This window comes from Ictidomys tridecemlineatus, chromosome 5 (assembly GCF_052094955.1).
Source record: "Ictidomys tridecemlineatus isolate mIctTri1 chromosome 5, mIctTri1.hap1, whole genome shotgun sequence".
NCBI classification, from domain to species: Eukaryota; Metazoa; Chordata; class Mammalia; order Rodentia; family Sciuridae; genus Ictidomys; species Ictidomys tridecemlineatus.
Window position 1 is genome coordinate 57,293,088 of NC_135481.1, and position 14,707 is coordinate 57,307,794.

The 14,707-nt window shown below is 39.4% G+C and overlaps 1 protein-coding gene across 4 annotated transcripts in view; it reads left to right on the top strand.

Annotated features, from left to right (window-relative positions):
* Syt16 (synaptotagmin 16) overlaps positions 1-14,707 on the top strand; it is a 253,975-nt gene that overhangs the window by 95,300 nt on the left and 143,968 nt on the right. The window contains exon 1 of one of the 4 annotated variants that reach the window (XM_040275699.2): positions 14,219-14,310. The exons of 1 other annotated variant lie outside the window; for it this stretch is intronic. In XM_040275699.2, coding sequence (XP_040131633.1) covers positions 14,277-14,310 — 34 coding nt within the window. In that variant the 5' untranslated portion in view covers positions 14,219-14,276. Of the gene's footprint in view, positions 1-14,218; positions 14,311-14,707 lie in introns of those variants that run through there. 2 more of the 4 variants (XM_040275698.2, XM_078050020.1) reach the window with 2 other exon arrangements.

Sequence of the window (14,707 nt, forward strand, 5' to 3'; positions counted from 1 at the left end):
TTTGCTTTGATGCAATATTCCATCATGATAGTTGGTTATCATTCATAATTGTTGGAGCCAGGTCAGTGTTAACGACAGCGAGGCCGAGAGGTGGCTTTTCTCTCCTTATTTAACAAGAATAAGTTCTAGAAAAGTCAAGGTGACTGGTTTTTTTTTGGAGTGGGGGTCTTAGGAGAAGACTAACTAACTTAATTTGTTGATCATGATGGAAAGTCCCATGACATTAAGGGAAATACAAGTCATAAGGTCTTATCTGTCAGTTGTCACCTCCTACCTATGCCCAACCTTCTTTGCTCTTTTGGTTAAAAGCACTGAAAATTTTGCTGACAAATTCTCTGATGACTTCAGAATCAATCAGGGTAATTGTCTAGACATGGTGACTTTCAGTTGTCAAGAAGGCCCCCTCTCTCTTCCCTGCAGTATGGAAAGAGCAGGTAGTGGGGGTTGTTTCAATGGCACACATGGAAGTCTGCTTTAGGTACCACACTTCCCAGGCGTAAGTGGTTTTTGGGTTTGTTGAGTCAGAACTGGAAAGGGGAAGAATGGGACCTTCTTTCTGCTGCAACTGTGGGATACCTTATTGTCATATGTTTATGGTCTGGCTTAAAATCCATCCATTCATCTGACACACTGATGGAATATCCACTTGCATATGTTGTAGGGAGTTTGCATGACACATGAGTGTCCTGCCTTCAAGGAACTTATAGACCAGAGAGGAACACCCATTGGAGCTTTCATCTGATCCCTTTTCTATTACCCCCACTCCAATACACTCAGTGTTTCAGAGAGGAAATTGGAGGGAGGACACTCTACACATTTAGACTGTAAGTTTAGTTTACTTTCTCAAGTAATTATCTCAGATAAAGAAAATACAAGATGCTTAAACAAGACAGGATGGCCACAGGCTCTCTTTTCATTCCTTTTCCTCTTTGGCCTTCCCTGATGTTTATTGAATGGTACTGAACAGTATGAGTGACACTGTATTAGGGTGAGCAGGGTACAAGGAATATTAGACACTTGCTTTGAAGCTTTTCTTAAAGTAGGAAACCTTTAATTGGGTGCAGTGGTGCATGCCTGTAATTTCAGAGGCTCCAGATTGCTGAGGCAGGAGGATCACAAGTTCAAAGCCAGCCTCAGCAACTTAGCAAGATTTTAGTGAGGCCCTATGCAACTTGGTGAAACCCTGTTTCAAAATAAAAATTAAAAAGGTTGTGGCTATGGCTCAGTGATTGAGCAACCCTGGGTTAAATCCCTGGTACCCGCCCCCCAAAAAAGTAGAAAAACTTTAGCTATTGAACAACTGTACGGCCTGCCAGGTATTAAGTAGCTGCATGTCAGTAGTATGGTAATGTTATATATTTCACTTTCAGCCTTGAGTGGGAAGAAGTCATATAAGAGGACATTTGGGGTAGCATTTAACTAGGAAAGCACTCTTGGGGTTGGATTATAGGCCTGGAGGCTTAGAAATGCATACATACCACTCTGTCCAGGGGCAATGAGCTAGGCTGCTTACCTTGTTGAACTAAATGGTTCCCATGGGAGCATCAGGGGATGAATTTGGGGAAGTTGCTTGGGTTGGACTCCATATATAGAGACAAGCAGAGAAATTTGGGTTTTATCTTATAGCTAATGAGGAAATATTTATACGAGTTGAGGATGTAAGCAGGCACAAGCAGTACTTGGTGAAGATGGATTTTGTGTGATGCTAGGAAGGATGAATTTAGAGGGCAGAAGGAACAGAGAAACAGAGGGAATCTAGAGGGATTTAGTGGTAATTTTTAAGGGATATAAAAAAGACATGAGCTGTGAGGCTCACGGTGCTCTAAGACTTTTCTGCAGAAGCCTGGAGGGTCTTTAATCATTTTGTCCTCCCTTCCATGCTAGATGCATAAGCCCCTGTAAGCACTTAATCTCGGGCCAGGAAACATATGTTTATTTATCGAGGTAGCAAGTGATTCTCTGTACTCCTGTATTCTAGGGAATATACCTGTATTAGCCTGCTAGGGCTGCTATAACAAATACCACCGACTGTATAGCTTAAACAACAAATTTATTTTCCCATAGCTCTGAAGGGCGAGTCTGAGATCAAGGTTTCAGCAGTGCTGTTCTTATTCTTTCTTACTGTTCTAGTTGGTCACGACCCTCTGTCCCCACAAGATCTTTTCTTTGTTTTGAAGCATGCCTGTGGCCAAATTTCCCATTAGTTGTGTCGGATTTGGGCCTGTTCTGAAGGCCTCATTTTAACTTATCTCCAAATATGGTGACGTTCTGAGGTGTTGGGGGTGAGGAGGTCAACAAATGAGTTTCGGTGAAAATGAAATTTGAACACAGTTCAGGCCATAACAGCATCTAAGGAGGAGGAAGATGAAGAGCTAAAGGAGGACAGAGCCCCTCATCCCAGGGCCCTGCGCCCTAGACCTCATCTTTACTGATAAAGTGAGCCACCTCCAAAGAGAAAGCTCCCTGAGCCAGCTTCCTGTCATTCTTTTCTAGGAGAATTTAGGCTGATGTCATCTGGGGGCTTTTCAACTCCCAGTCTTAGAATTAACAGCCTTTTCCCTTTTTTTTTCTTTTAAAATACTTCTCTGGCAACGCTAGTTTCTTACCATATTTATTACAGTCATCTGCTTATGGGCATGATAATTTTTTTTTCATGATGGGAGGAAATCTCTGAATATGAACAGAAAATACAGAATAAACAGAAGCCTGAAGTTGCAACTGCACCTTTTTTGTTGTTATTATCCTCCCTACAGGGTTAGCCCTTATTTTATAATTTAACCTTGACCTTTGAGGAGACATCCCCACGATTTCTAGTATATTTTTGTTTCTATCCACTGACTCAGGTCCTAAAGTCCAATGTCCTTATGTCTTGATTACTAAATTTTTCACTCTCTGGATTTCAGGTTAAAACTGCTCTGTTCAGTCACGAAGGATGGATGGACCAGTGACTATTGCAATCTAGGTCCCCAAACCCCATGACGAGGTATAGTAGCAGAGTGACTAAAACTAGGGTCAAATGCCGGCTCCAGCTCTTACTATCCTGCAACTTTGGACATGTCATTCATTTTCCAAACCTCAGCTTTTCCTCATCTGGTAAATGATGATAATAATAATAATTCCAACTCCATAGGATCACTGTTAGATTTAAATGAGCGTGAAGGGCCTGGCACATAGTAAATGCCATGTAAGTATAAAATATAATAATTATTACTGTGCTTGCCTTTGTTCTGAGTAGTTTCCCTGGAGACTCACATCTTGTTTGGCTCCTGCTCTCTTTCCCCCTGCAGCAGGTTTTCCTTTAGTAACTGAAATAGGGGTGGGCAGGCTTCCCTGGAATGCTCCTCAGACCGTCTGTCCCCAAATCAGACCCAAAACCAGAATGGTTAAGAAGGTCTGAAAGTTTTGCTTGTCTGGGGGGAAGGTCTGCTTGAATAGTTGTGGACAGGACTCTCTGTCCTCTTCCAGACTACAGTGAAAGGAGGGCCTTTTTGGGTCTTAGGTATGACTCTAGTGTTTACCCCTTTCTATCTAAATGGATCATCATTTTGGAGCTAGGAGTGACAATCCATGGGAAAGTTGGATAGGTCTGTCACAGTGGGGAGGAGTAGTCCCTGTTTCTGTGTTTTAGTTGGGATCTGTGCATGTTGAAGGTGAGAGGTTCCCTACCCCTGAGGTTGAACAGACTTCTGATCATGGATGTCTTGTGCAAATACCAACCTTTTTGCTTGTGCCTCTGGTCTATCTTGAGCTGACCTCTGCTGGGGACCTTCCTGGTTGCTAACTCTTTCTCAGTGACCCATGGCGAGGTCATCATAGGACTTCAAGTGCTTCCAGATTCACAGCTCCGCCATCAAATTACCCACTCCTGTGGAGATCAGCAGTAATTCAGGTTGGCACCCATGACCTCATTCCTTTGGCAGTTTTTGTTTTGGAGAAAGGGTGGCACTTTTGTTTTTTAATCTTCACTCAATCCTCCCATTCAAACTCCCCACCCACTGCATTCTGGGGCTCTTCTGGCAAACCGTAGTGACTTTTTGAGAAGGTCTTGATACTTCTTCCTTTTTCCATCATAATCCTGGCCCCTGTGGGATGGAGCCTTCTGCTCAGCCCTTCTTACTGTATCTTCCCATGCCCCTGCCTTCGGCTTCAAAGTCCACTTCTTCCCCCCTTTATCCCATCAAACAGAATCTCTCAATGTGCCTCATTTTAGTATCACCTCCCCAGTCCCCATTTCTCTCCCACATGGACAGACCTCATTATCACTACCACAGCTACAAATGTGCCCCTTTTCCCACATAAAATTCCCATGTTACTGCCTCAATGCAATAGGGGGCAGGACCTTAACTTCTAGTTCATGGGCAGTTGAAATGATTTATCTTAAAGACAGGGTCTCAAGACAAGTCAGCAGGCACTTTGGAAAATATCTGTAGCCAGATGAAATTCTTCCAAGGGTAGAGAGATTCTTTGCTACTGCTAGGCAAGCCTTCCTTGGCACCATAAATATATATTCTCATTAATCACACTAATTTATTTACCAATATGAGAGCCGTTCAAAACATTGGCAGAATATATGGTATTCTTGCAATTTGACAGCGTATATGACATAAATTACAAGTTTCAGATATTGATCTTATTTTAGAGCCATTAATAAGATAAGGCATTTCTTGTAGATAGATAGTGCGATTTTTTAAAACATTTTTCAGTTGTAGTTGACACAATACCTTTATTTCATTTATTTATTTGTTTTGTATGTGGTGCTGAGAAACGAACCCAGTGCCTCGCACATGCTAGGCGAGTGCTCTACTACTGAGCCACAACCCCAGCCCACAATGTTTTTAAAATTAAGTTATTGGAGTGATCCATTTATGCTCTTTTAAAAATATTTTCCTTTTTTTAAGTCTTGTTTTGTATAGAATAAGTTTTCTGTGGATGAGCCTTCCTTGAAAATCTTTATTCCACTTTGTGAAGTTAGACATCAAGTTCCAGTCACAAGTGGATGTTCAATAAGCAGTTGAATTATTGAAGGAGTTGTTTCAGGTTGATTTTCCATGTTGGAGTACAGGTATATTCAATCTTTATCCTCTTCACTGGAAGTATCCATAGTGTTTTCAACATGGGACTCCACTAGGTTTAAATAATGAAAGCTTGGATGGGAAAATGGCAGATAAGCTGAGAAATTTATTTCTTCTTTTGCTTTTCTTTTTACAGTAGGATTCTGAAACAGACTTAGCAGGTGCTTAGATGGTTGCCATCCCATCAAAGATGTGTATTGAATATTTTTGGTTTTGAAAAATATTAGTGCTTTCCTAGCATTTTCTAGCAGTGGTAGTTGAAAGGAGAAATATAGGAGGAAAGAATGTCTTGAAATCTTTTAATTCATTCTGCAAAGTTTTGGAGGATTTGCTTGGGTTCTTGGATATTGTGACCCTCAATTTTTTTTTCAAGATGCATGCCTCTCAGAATACTTGGATACTTAGTTTCTTCTCTCTTGGTCTTTATCAAATATAAATTAGTCTGAAAATGGAACTTATTAGGTAGTGTTTTCTCTTGATGGGTCCTGTATATTCCTGCTCTGACACCCTGCAGACCTGATAGGAATAGCAATTGTGCATTGAAAATTTAGAGAAATAGGCACTGAAGGATATTCTTTCAAAGACTTTATTTCTGTTCTTTCAAGGCCAAAAGCTATTGAGGGATGGGTCCTATTCTGTGGGAAAGAGGAGAGCAAACAGTAAAATTGGCGGAGTCACAATCCTGTATTTTGAGGAATGAAGAACTTACAACTGTTTAGGGTAGAGAAAAACAGTCTGGGAGGCACAGAGCTGTCTCTGGGGAATCTGAGGGGACGACACTCAGTGCCTTTGTGAGGGAAAAAGTCTAACTAGAAGATGTGGACAAAGAAGAAATGGGTTACTTGGCAGAGAACTGAGTTCCCAGCCATCAGAAAGATTCAAGCAGATACTTCTGGTTGTCAATCAGGGCAGATCATACTGGGATCTTTTGTTTGGTGAGAGATTTGAGGTCCTTGGTGAGGATGAGGACACTTCTGCAAAGATTCTGTGATTTTATGCAAGAGGATTTCAGGGAAAAAAAGCAGAGTGTGGTAAAATCAGCACCGTCAGAATGTACAGGGAAACTCAGGCTGTGATCTTGGCTCTGTTACCACATTGCCAGGTATTTTGGAAAGATCTGTTGGCTTCTCTGGACTTCGATGATTTTTGTAAATGAAGGGATGAATCAAGGTCCTCCAGGTCCTCTCTAAATTTAACATTTTAAAAATAATAGTTTTCTGAGCATACACATTTGGTAGTTGACTGCAGGCCTAGAATCTCTAGTAGAACTAAACCATAGGAAAGAGCAGAAAGGAAGAGCTATGTTCTTATCAGAACCAACAAGAAGGACAAGCCATACATGGGGCTCATGTTATTAAGGAATATTCCAGAAATTTTTCTCTCTCCATACTCTAATTCAGTGACCATTTACTAATAGTGTTATTGTATAGAAACTAAAATTTAAAATAAAATACAATCTTGGAGGTTAGAATTTTTAGTTCAATTAAACCAACATATATTATTATGGGTCTGTTACGAGCAAGGTATCAGGAATGTGATGATGACTTAAGAGGGTCTCTTTGCTGGCTAAAGTGGACTTCAGTCTAGTGGTGACCACGGCTGGATTAAACAAACACTAATGAAATGTAATGAGCACCATACAAGATGCAAGCCCTGTGCAAAAGGCACAGTCATCACGTCTGCCTGCTGGGACTAGGGTAGGCTTCCCAGAGGAGCTGGCTTTCCAGAGGGCCCTTTGACTGATGGAAAAGTTGATTCCAGGGAAAGCAATTATTATGAGAAAATGAACGGAGGTGTGGAAGTACTTTGCTTGTTTAGAAAACAGTGAGTAACTGGTGAGGCTAAGGATTGGGTACCTGGGATGGGTGCTCAGTTAGCCAGAGTAGAAAGTTGGGGTGGGAGAGTGCTAGTTTGGAAAGTGTCTTGAACATTACGATAATATTTTGAGCTTTGATCTTTAGTAGAGAGCCCTAGAAGCTTTTATGCATGACCAATGTGTGCTTTATTTTGCTAATTCTATTAGGGATTAGTAGAATGGATTAGAGTTTTAGAGTTGTGAGGGATTTGTTACTATCCAGCATGTGTATGTGTGTGTGTGTATGTGTGTGTGTGTATGTGTGTGTGTGTGTGTGTGTGTGTGTGTGTGTGTGTGTGTGGTGTGGAGAGAGAGATAGACAGACAGACAGAAAGACACTGATTGACTCAGTGTGCAGTTATGTTAAAAAAAATCATCTCTGTCTGAATCTTTCTATCCTATAAGGTTATCAGAATATCTTAGCCCCAGTAAGTCTTCTTCATCAGAGATCCACATTATATTTTGAATAAGTTAAAGCACTGAAAATTTGGGTGAAGCTTTTAAAAAAATTACAAAGCAAATAATTGAAAGGGGAAGGCAATATAAAACAACCTCAATTTGGAGACTTGTAGTAGTCTAGCCTCAGAATGGTGAGGGTCTAACCAAAGCAAACTAAGAATGGAGTGGTGGAGATTTGAGGAGTTTCATTGGACTTCTGAAGGATAATGAATTAAGTCCTAGTCTTGATGATACTAGGCTTGGAACGCCTGCCAGACACTCTGGGAGAGAGATCATCAGATTAGAGTTTTGGCGTTTAGGTACATATCTGAAGCCCTTGGTGATAGCTGAAGCCATGAGAATATATACAATATCTAGAGAAATATTTGTGTTTTAGTCAGTTTTTTCAACCTCACAAGAACAATTTGAGGAGGAAAAGATTATTTGGGGTTCATAGTTTCAGAGGTCTCATCCCATAGATAGAAGACTCCTTGTTCTGGGTTGCAGGTGAGGCAGAACATCAGGGCAGAAGGGCATGGTGGAGGAAAGCAGCTGGGTACACGACACCAGGAAGGAGAGAGAGAGAGAGAGAGAGAGAGAGAGAGAGAGAGAGAGAGAGAGAGAGAGGGAGGGAGGGAGGGAGGGAGGGAGGGAGGGAGGGAGGAGAGAGAGAGAGAGAGAGAGAGAGAGAGAGAGAGAGAGAGAGAGAGAGAACTCTGTTCAACAAGGATAGAATATATACCCCTAATACATACCCCAGGACCCAGCTCCTCCAGCCACACCCCACCTGCCTGCAGTTGCCACCCAGTTATTCCCTCTCAGGGAATTAATGCACTGATTAGGTTAAGGCTTTAACCCAATCGTTTCACCTCTAAAACTTTCTTGCATTGTCTCACACATGAGCTTTTGGGGGACACCTCATATCAAAACCATAACAACTTGTGACAGCTGAGAGCAGATCAAACATGGAATCTGGGAGAACATCGTAACTCTGAGAGGCGGGCAGGAAAGTGGAGCTTTGAGAGAATATTTGAAATGATAGGAAGAGGACCCTAAATCTGAAGATTCTGATGATAACTTAGGCAGATAGAAAGAAAAGGTGAAGAAAAAGAGGTGTGGAGTGGATTCTGGCTTTATCCAGAGGTTTGGGTATTCTGGTCTGGAAAGGCCATTCTGGGATCTGAGTGAAAGAGCCCTTGAGAGAAAATAGCTGAGCCGTCTACTCAGTGATGATCTACTCAGTAGATGAGTATCAAGGCAGCCTTGAGAACACCCAACTTTCCTTAGAAATATTCGTTGCTTACCAGGCAAACTTTTGATCTGTAATCTCATCCAAAGGGATCCATTTCAGATACAAGGTTGGTTCTAGTTCCTTGGCCAGGAATAACCACTATAGTATAAAAATCAGTGTTCTGATTTATCACATATATTATTACTGGAAAAGCAAATAGGTATCATCCAGTTAAGATGCAATGCTGCCCTCAGGAACTTACATCAACTTGGTTATGGAATTAGGTAGTGTAGTACTGGACCAGAACTTTCTAACTCAGGGCCAAGTAGCCTTTTGTGTCTCTTGTGTTTCTCTGTCTTTCATCCTCTGGCTATTTGTTTAGAAAGAACCAGTTCTCAAGAGACTGAGCACCTCTGATTGAACTTTGAATATCATATTCTTTAATTGCAAAGCCCTAAAACAGATTTGGACTGTGGTCGTCTCAGAGATTGCAGCAATAAGTGAGGCTCAGTTTGAACCTGTCCTGTATCTTTCATATTTTACATTAGAATGATCTTCATAAACCACACACAAAAAATTAAGCTTCTGGAAACTGATCTGTCCACAGAGATACAAATTCACTTGAGGGTAGTTCTGTATCTGTAGAGACTGCACTATGAGGAGACAAAGTTTTCTGGTGAATGTGACCAGCACATAGTGTGCTATGAAACGAGAGCTTTGTTTCACATGACTTTGGAACACAGTGCCTGCAAAGCACATGAACACCACCCTCCGTCCTCAAAGTCCCACTTTTACAGTCCTTTTCTACTATGTGAATTAATAGACTTTCACAACTCTCTCTTGACCTAAATGTGTAAAGTGTTGCATGTTGTTTGAGCCATTTTGTTTTGCTCTTTCTGAATTTCTAAGGTCAAATATGATTAGCTCCCAATATCCACAGTCCCATCAGAAATCATTTTAAGGAGCAGTTCATGTCAAAAGTGACATCTATTTACATCTCAAAAATTGTTTAAATCATTAAAGTGTCCTTGATTCTGGAAGTGTCAATGAGGGAAGTTTGAGAGGATCCTTAGGCTGTGTCAGGTACTTGTGCTCAAGGCTGGGAATCAAATGAATCTGACATCGCCATGTTTGAGGATCAGGACTCATGTCTGTCGTATGCAGCCAGACCTCTGGCTTTCACAGATGCTGAGGTTTGGCCCTGGTAATCTTCCCCTGATGTGCAATGATAATCACCAAGTGAAAGCCTAGTACAGATGGCTTCCCATGCTTCAGTGCACAGCCCCTCTGGGTACAATGTTGTGCAGCCGAGTGCTGTGGGCACGTAAGTGGGTGGAAATTTTCTAATGTGTCACAATAATAACAATGCAGAATCCTCTTGCTGTTCAGCTTCCCCTAGAACTTCAGCCCACGCAGCAGCCTACTTGGTTCATAGTCCTATGTGAATGCTAGACAATTAGCAGCTGATAATGAAAAATGCCATGGGAACCAGTGGGAAAATAATAGCTTACTCCCAGGATATAATGAAATGAAATTAGCACAGACAGTAAAACAGACAATTTATGGTGTCTTTTTTTTTTGTAATTAAAAAGTATCAGTAAATACTTCTAGTAGGGAAATCAGAGAATCGATTAGAATCCCATCTGTTTTGGAAGAGGATTTTATTCAGACATTAACTCTGGAGAAGCTTCCCCATAGGAAGAAGCTTCTATTAAGGTACTAGAATAGGTTAAATAATGACTGTTTTATTCTGAATACCAGGACAATTTTGTTTAGTTGTTACCTAAATGGTTGTCATTTGGGCTGCGCTTTAGAAAGGGTTGCTAATGCTGGATAAGTGATTTTACGGTAAGGGTTATTCACTTTTGCTCTTGGCTGAAATGTGAATGGATATTGATGTTCTCAACAGAGTCTAAGTAAACAAGGTGAACTTGTATCTCTGTGGAAAGATAATTCTTTGAACAAGAAAATATGTTACCTATGAAATATGGGATTAAAAAGGACTTTAAATCATCTTCTATTTCTAGATGTCCCTTTTGCTGCTTGGGAAAGTCCTTGAACACTTAGTTCTATGTGTTACTTTTGGGGGTCCAAATTTGCAGAGTTTTATAATAATCTTAAAAATATTTAATTGCTTTAGGCTGCAAGAAAAAAAAACTTTTAAAGAGTATTGGATTAGTGAAAAACAATTCTGTTAAAGTTTCAGTCTCACTGTGTGGGCAGTCTTCTGTGAGTTGAAAAATAAAGAAGTTATAAACAAATCAAAATTACATTTCACTCCAAATGTTCTCCAAATGCATTTGTTTTGCAGAGTTGAGGAAAGTTGAATATCTTTCTTCCAAGATATTTTATCTGTCTGAAGTAGACCTGTCTCTCAACCTCTCTCATTTGCAAAAAAATTCTGTTTTTACTTGAAAGTTAATGTGCCCCATTGATTCAACAACCATGTCACCAAAATCTTATGAATATATATATCCTCTGAGGTTTCAACATGATATGCTTTTATTGGGCATATGCTCCCAATTTTATTACATAATTATATTAAGTTTAGTAATGCTCAAATAATAATGATATCCCCATGCTAATTGATTAAGTTTCTTTGGCAAAGGACATAAATTGTACAAGGCCCATATATTGCTCAATGAAATTCAGCAGCATGAACATGCCATTAAGCATCCAGTAATCCAGAAATGTCAACTGTGGCTTTAATAAACTGGCAAAATCTCCAAATTCCTTTTGTTTCTTTCCTGTCTTCCTCCCCATCTGGGAAGGTATAGGAAAAGGGAGAGAGTGGAGAATAACTGAAGTGTCTATGGAAACTCATAAAAGTGAGGACAGGGAGAAAGATTCCCACTGTTGCAGTTCAGCCATTATCATCATTAAGTGCAACTTCTGAGCTGAGTATTAAGGAAAGAAACAGTAAGCTTGCTGATAACTCTTGGCTTCTAAAAGTAAATGTGTGCATGTGCATGCATGTGTTTTATGTGCATGCACGTGTGCTGTGAAAATTTACATTTGAACCTGTAAAACGTTCAAACTGTGTAAAGCAGATAAGTTGGGTTTCTTAGTTTTCAGAAGAAGATGGACACATTTCAACACAACTATATTGCTATATTAAAGATAGCACCCCATGCATACCCCCAAACGCTGTATTCTCAAGTGTTTTGAGAAATGATTGGTTGCTAGTGACTCCATATGTTGCTATGTTTTATTTTGGAACATGTTAAAATCTCACTTAGGTTTCATTAAGCCACTTTTTCCCCCCCTATTTTTTGAAAGGCCTATTTTTTCCTTCCAAAGAATTTGTTTGCACATGTAGTTACCATATACTTGTTAGCTATTACTAGGGGGAAAATTTAAGTGGAACTCTCCATTTTCTTTGGTTGAAATATGTCTATTTTATATTTCATAGTTCTAGAAATATTTAGAAAAATGTTTGCTTATCTATGAAGGTTATGGAAGTTATGACACTGAAGTAGCTCTGAATTTAGGATACTGTCAAAATAACATGCATCTAAAACCAAAGAGTTTTTTTTCCTTTTTATTATTATTTTTTCCCTAAAAGCACCATATGGGAAAATGGGAATTAAAGCTCTCAGTGTAGCTTGTTCTGTTTTATTTTTAAGCGACTTATTTAACTTTATAGTTGTTTGTATAAATAACCAAAATATAAATGAGTCAAATTGTACAGATATTGTAAATCTGTGTTCTGAAGTAGCAGTACATGGGCACATTGGTGTTCAGCTCTGAAATGTTTCTCATTTCCTCTTTTTTGTTGATTGCTAAGAAAGTCTGAACATAAACTATGGTTTCTATGATTATGCTGGTATGAATGTAGAGAAATGGCCCCCCAAATTCTTTGTTGGAAAACATTGACTCTTGTGTAATACTTGCCAAGAAGTTTTGGGGGTCTCTGGGAATGGCTCTTGTAACTGTAGACCAAGCCCTGGGCTCACAGCATTTTTTTTTCTCTTTCCTTCTCTGGATGCCCATAGTGGTGTTTGAACAAGTAGTTACTATGTCCTTGTTATAAGCTATTGTTGATGACATTCAAAGTTACTAACACTGCTACTGGAGCCAACTCTGGTCTCCCTGTGTCCTGATGATTTCTTAGGTCTAGAGTCTCAGTTCTTACTCTTGCTGAGATTGCCTTTGAAGACATCTCCTATTTGCAAAAGTTGCTAATACCAAATACTATTGCTTTTATTGTCATCTCCTTGTTTTTGGACCAAAGGAGTCTGGGTGTGACATGGTAACTCCTGTGCTGTACCCAGGTCACCTCTACTCTGACCTTGTTAACTGCCTTTCCTGGGCGGCTCTTGGGGTCCCTGAAGGAGGATGTTGATAGGCAAGCAATACCAAATCCTAAGGTGAACAAAGCTTAGGGTCATGTCAGGGAGTTTACAACTGTGCTTGAAAACATTATAGAAACAATGTCAGAGTTATTATTCTTTTTAAGGGACGAATGGAATTGAGGTTATGTCACTGAAGAGAGGACTTTGGATACTCAAAGATGGGAGGAGTATACAAGTGTGCAGCATTTTAGATTTACCTCATTCTTTCCTCATGTTTTTAATGAGATTCCTCATGCTTCCCAGAGTGGTGCTGGGAAAGTTAATACCTGGAACATCATCATTTTACTCTTTAATTATTTCTACTCTTCCCCCTACCATTTTACTATTATTTTTCATCTGCTTTTTAACTTATTGCTAGTTCTTGTTGTGAGTCAGATGGCTGCAACTAGTGAACCTTTTTTTTTAGCCTCCTCAATAACTGAGTAAAATTTTATGAACATTTAGTGACTGTGACACGCAGAGCCTTCTCTATTTATGTCATTGTATGCTATCTTCTTCTGGAGCCATTGTTTGAAAACCAACACTTGAGGCTATCCAGTGACAGGTCAGAAATACAGCAAACTGGGAGCAAGTTTTCTATGCGAACTGTGTGACCGAACTTCACAGCCATCTGATTTCCAATTTAGTAATTACTGGAATAATTAGATGAGTTACTCTGCAGATGGTACTTAAGTTTTGTGACATATGTGTCCTTGTCATCTATAGCAGATGATATATGTAATACTTGTTCTTCACTATAACATTTATTTTTATATATATTTATCACACACACACACACACACACACACACACACACTCGGGATGCAAAATGTCTTTAAAGCTTCTCTGTCTAAAATCTCTAATTTTGTTTAGGCCCAAATGAGACATCAAAGCTACCTTGGCTTATATTGATAGAGCTTTTGACTTGCTGTGTTCAATGTTGCACGTTAATTATAGCACTCTGCTGACTGTAGTTCTCATGACTTATAATATTTAAGCTTTATTTTCAAATCTAAATGTTGAATAATAAAATTATAGAATATAAATCTTTCATAAAATCACTTTCATGCAGATTCTAAGAAAGATTATGTTTTAAAAATATATTTCCTTTCATTTTTTTAAAAAAAATGATGTATTTGAGGGATAGAGAGGTGAAAAAAATAAAAATGATATATTTGAAATTTCAAATGTTCTTTAAGATAAAGTTTATGTACAATTAAATTCATATCCTTTTATACTGTTTTCAAGGTTCACCCATGTGGTAGTGTGTATCATTACTTCATTTTTTGATTGTTACTATAAGAGGATGTAAAGAACCACTTCATTGAGATCTGATTGACATTAAAATGAGCCCCCATTTCCTCCTTCCCCCAGCTGTTGGTAAGCACCATTCTGATATCTGCTTCTGTGTGTTTGACTATTACAAATTCCATATCTATGTGAAATGATGCAATATTGGTCTTTCCATATCTCCCTTAATTCACTTAGCATAATGTCCTCAAGGTCTTTCCAAGTTGTCACAGTGGCAGGATTTCCTTCCTTCTAACACTCATATTCTATTGAGTTTACAGATCACATTTTCTGGTTTTCTTTTTTAGTTGCAGATGGACAAAATACTCTTATTTTATTTATTTATTTTTTATGTGGTGCTGAGGACCAAACCCAGTGCCTCACACATGCTAGGCAAGTGCTGTACTACTACAACCCCAGCCCGGATCACCTTTTCTTTACCTGTTCATAGACATTAGGTTCATTCCACATCCTGGCTATCGGGCAC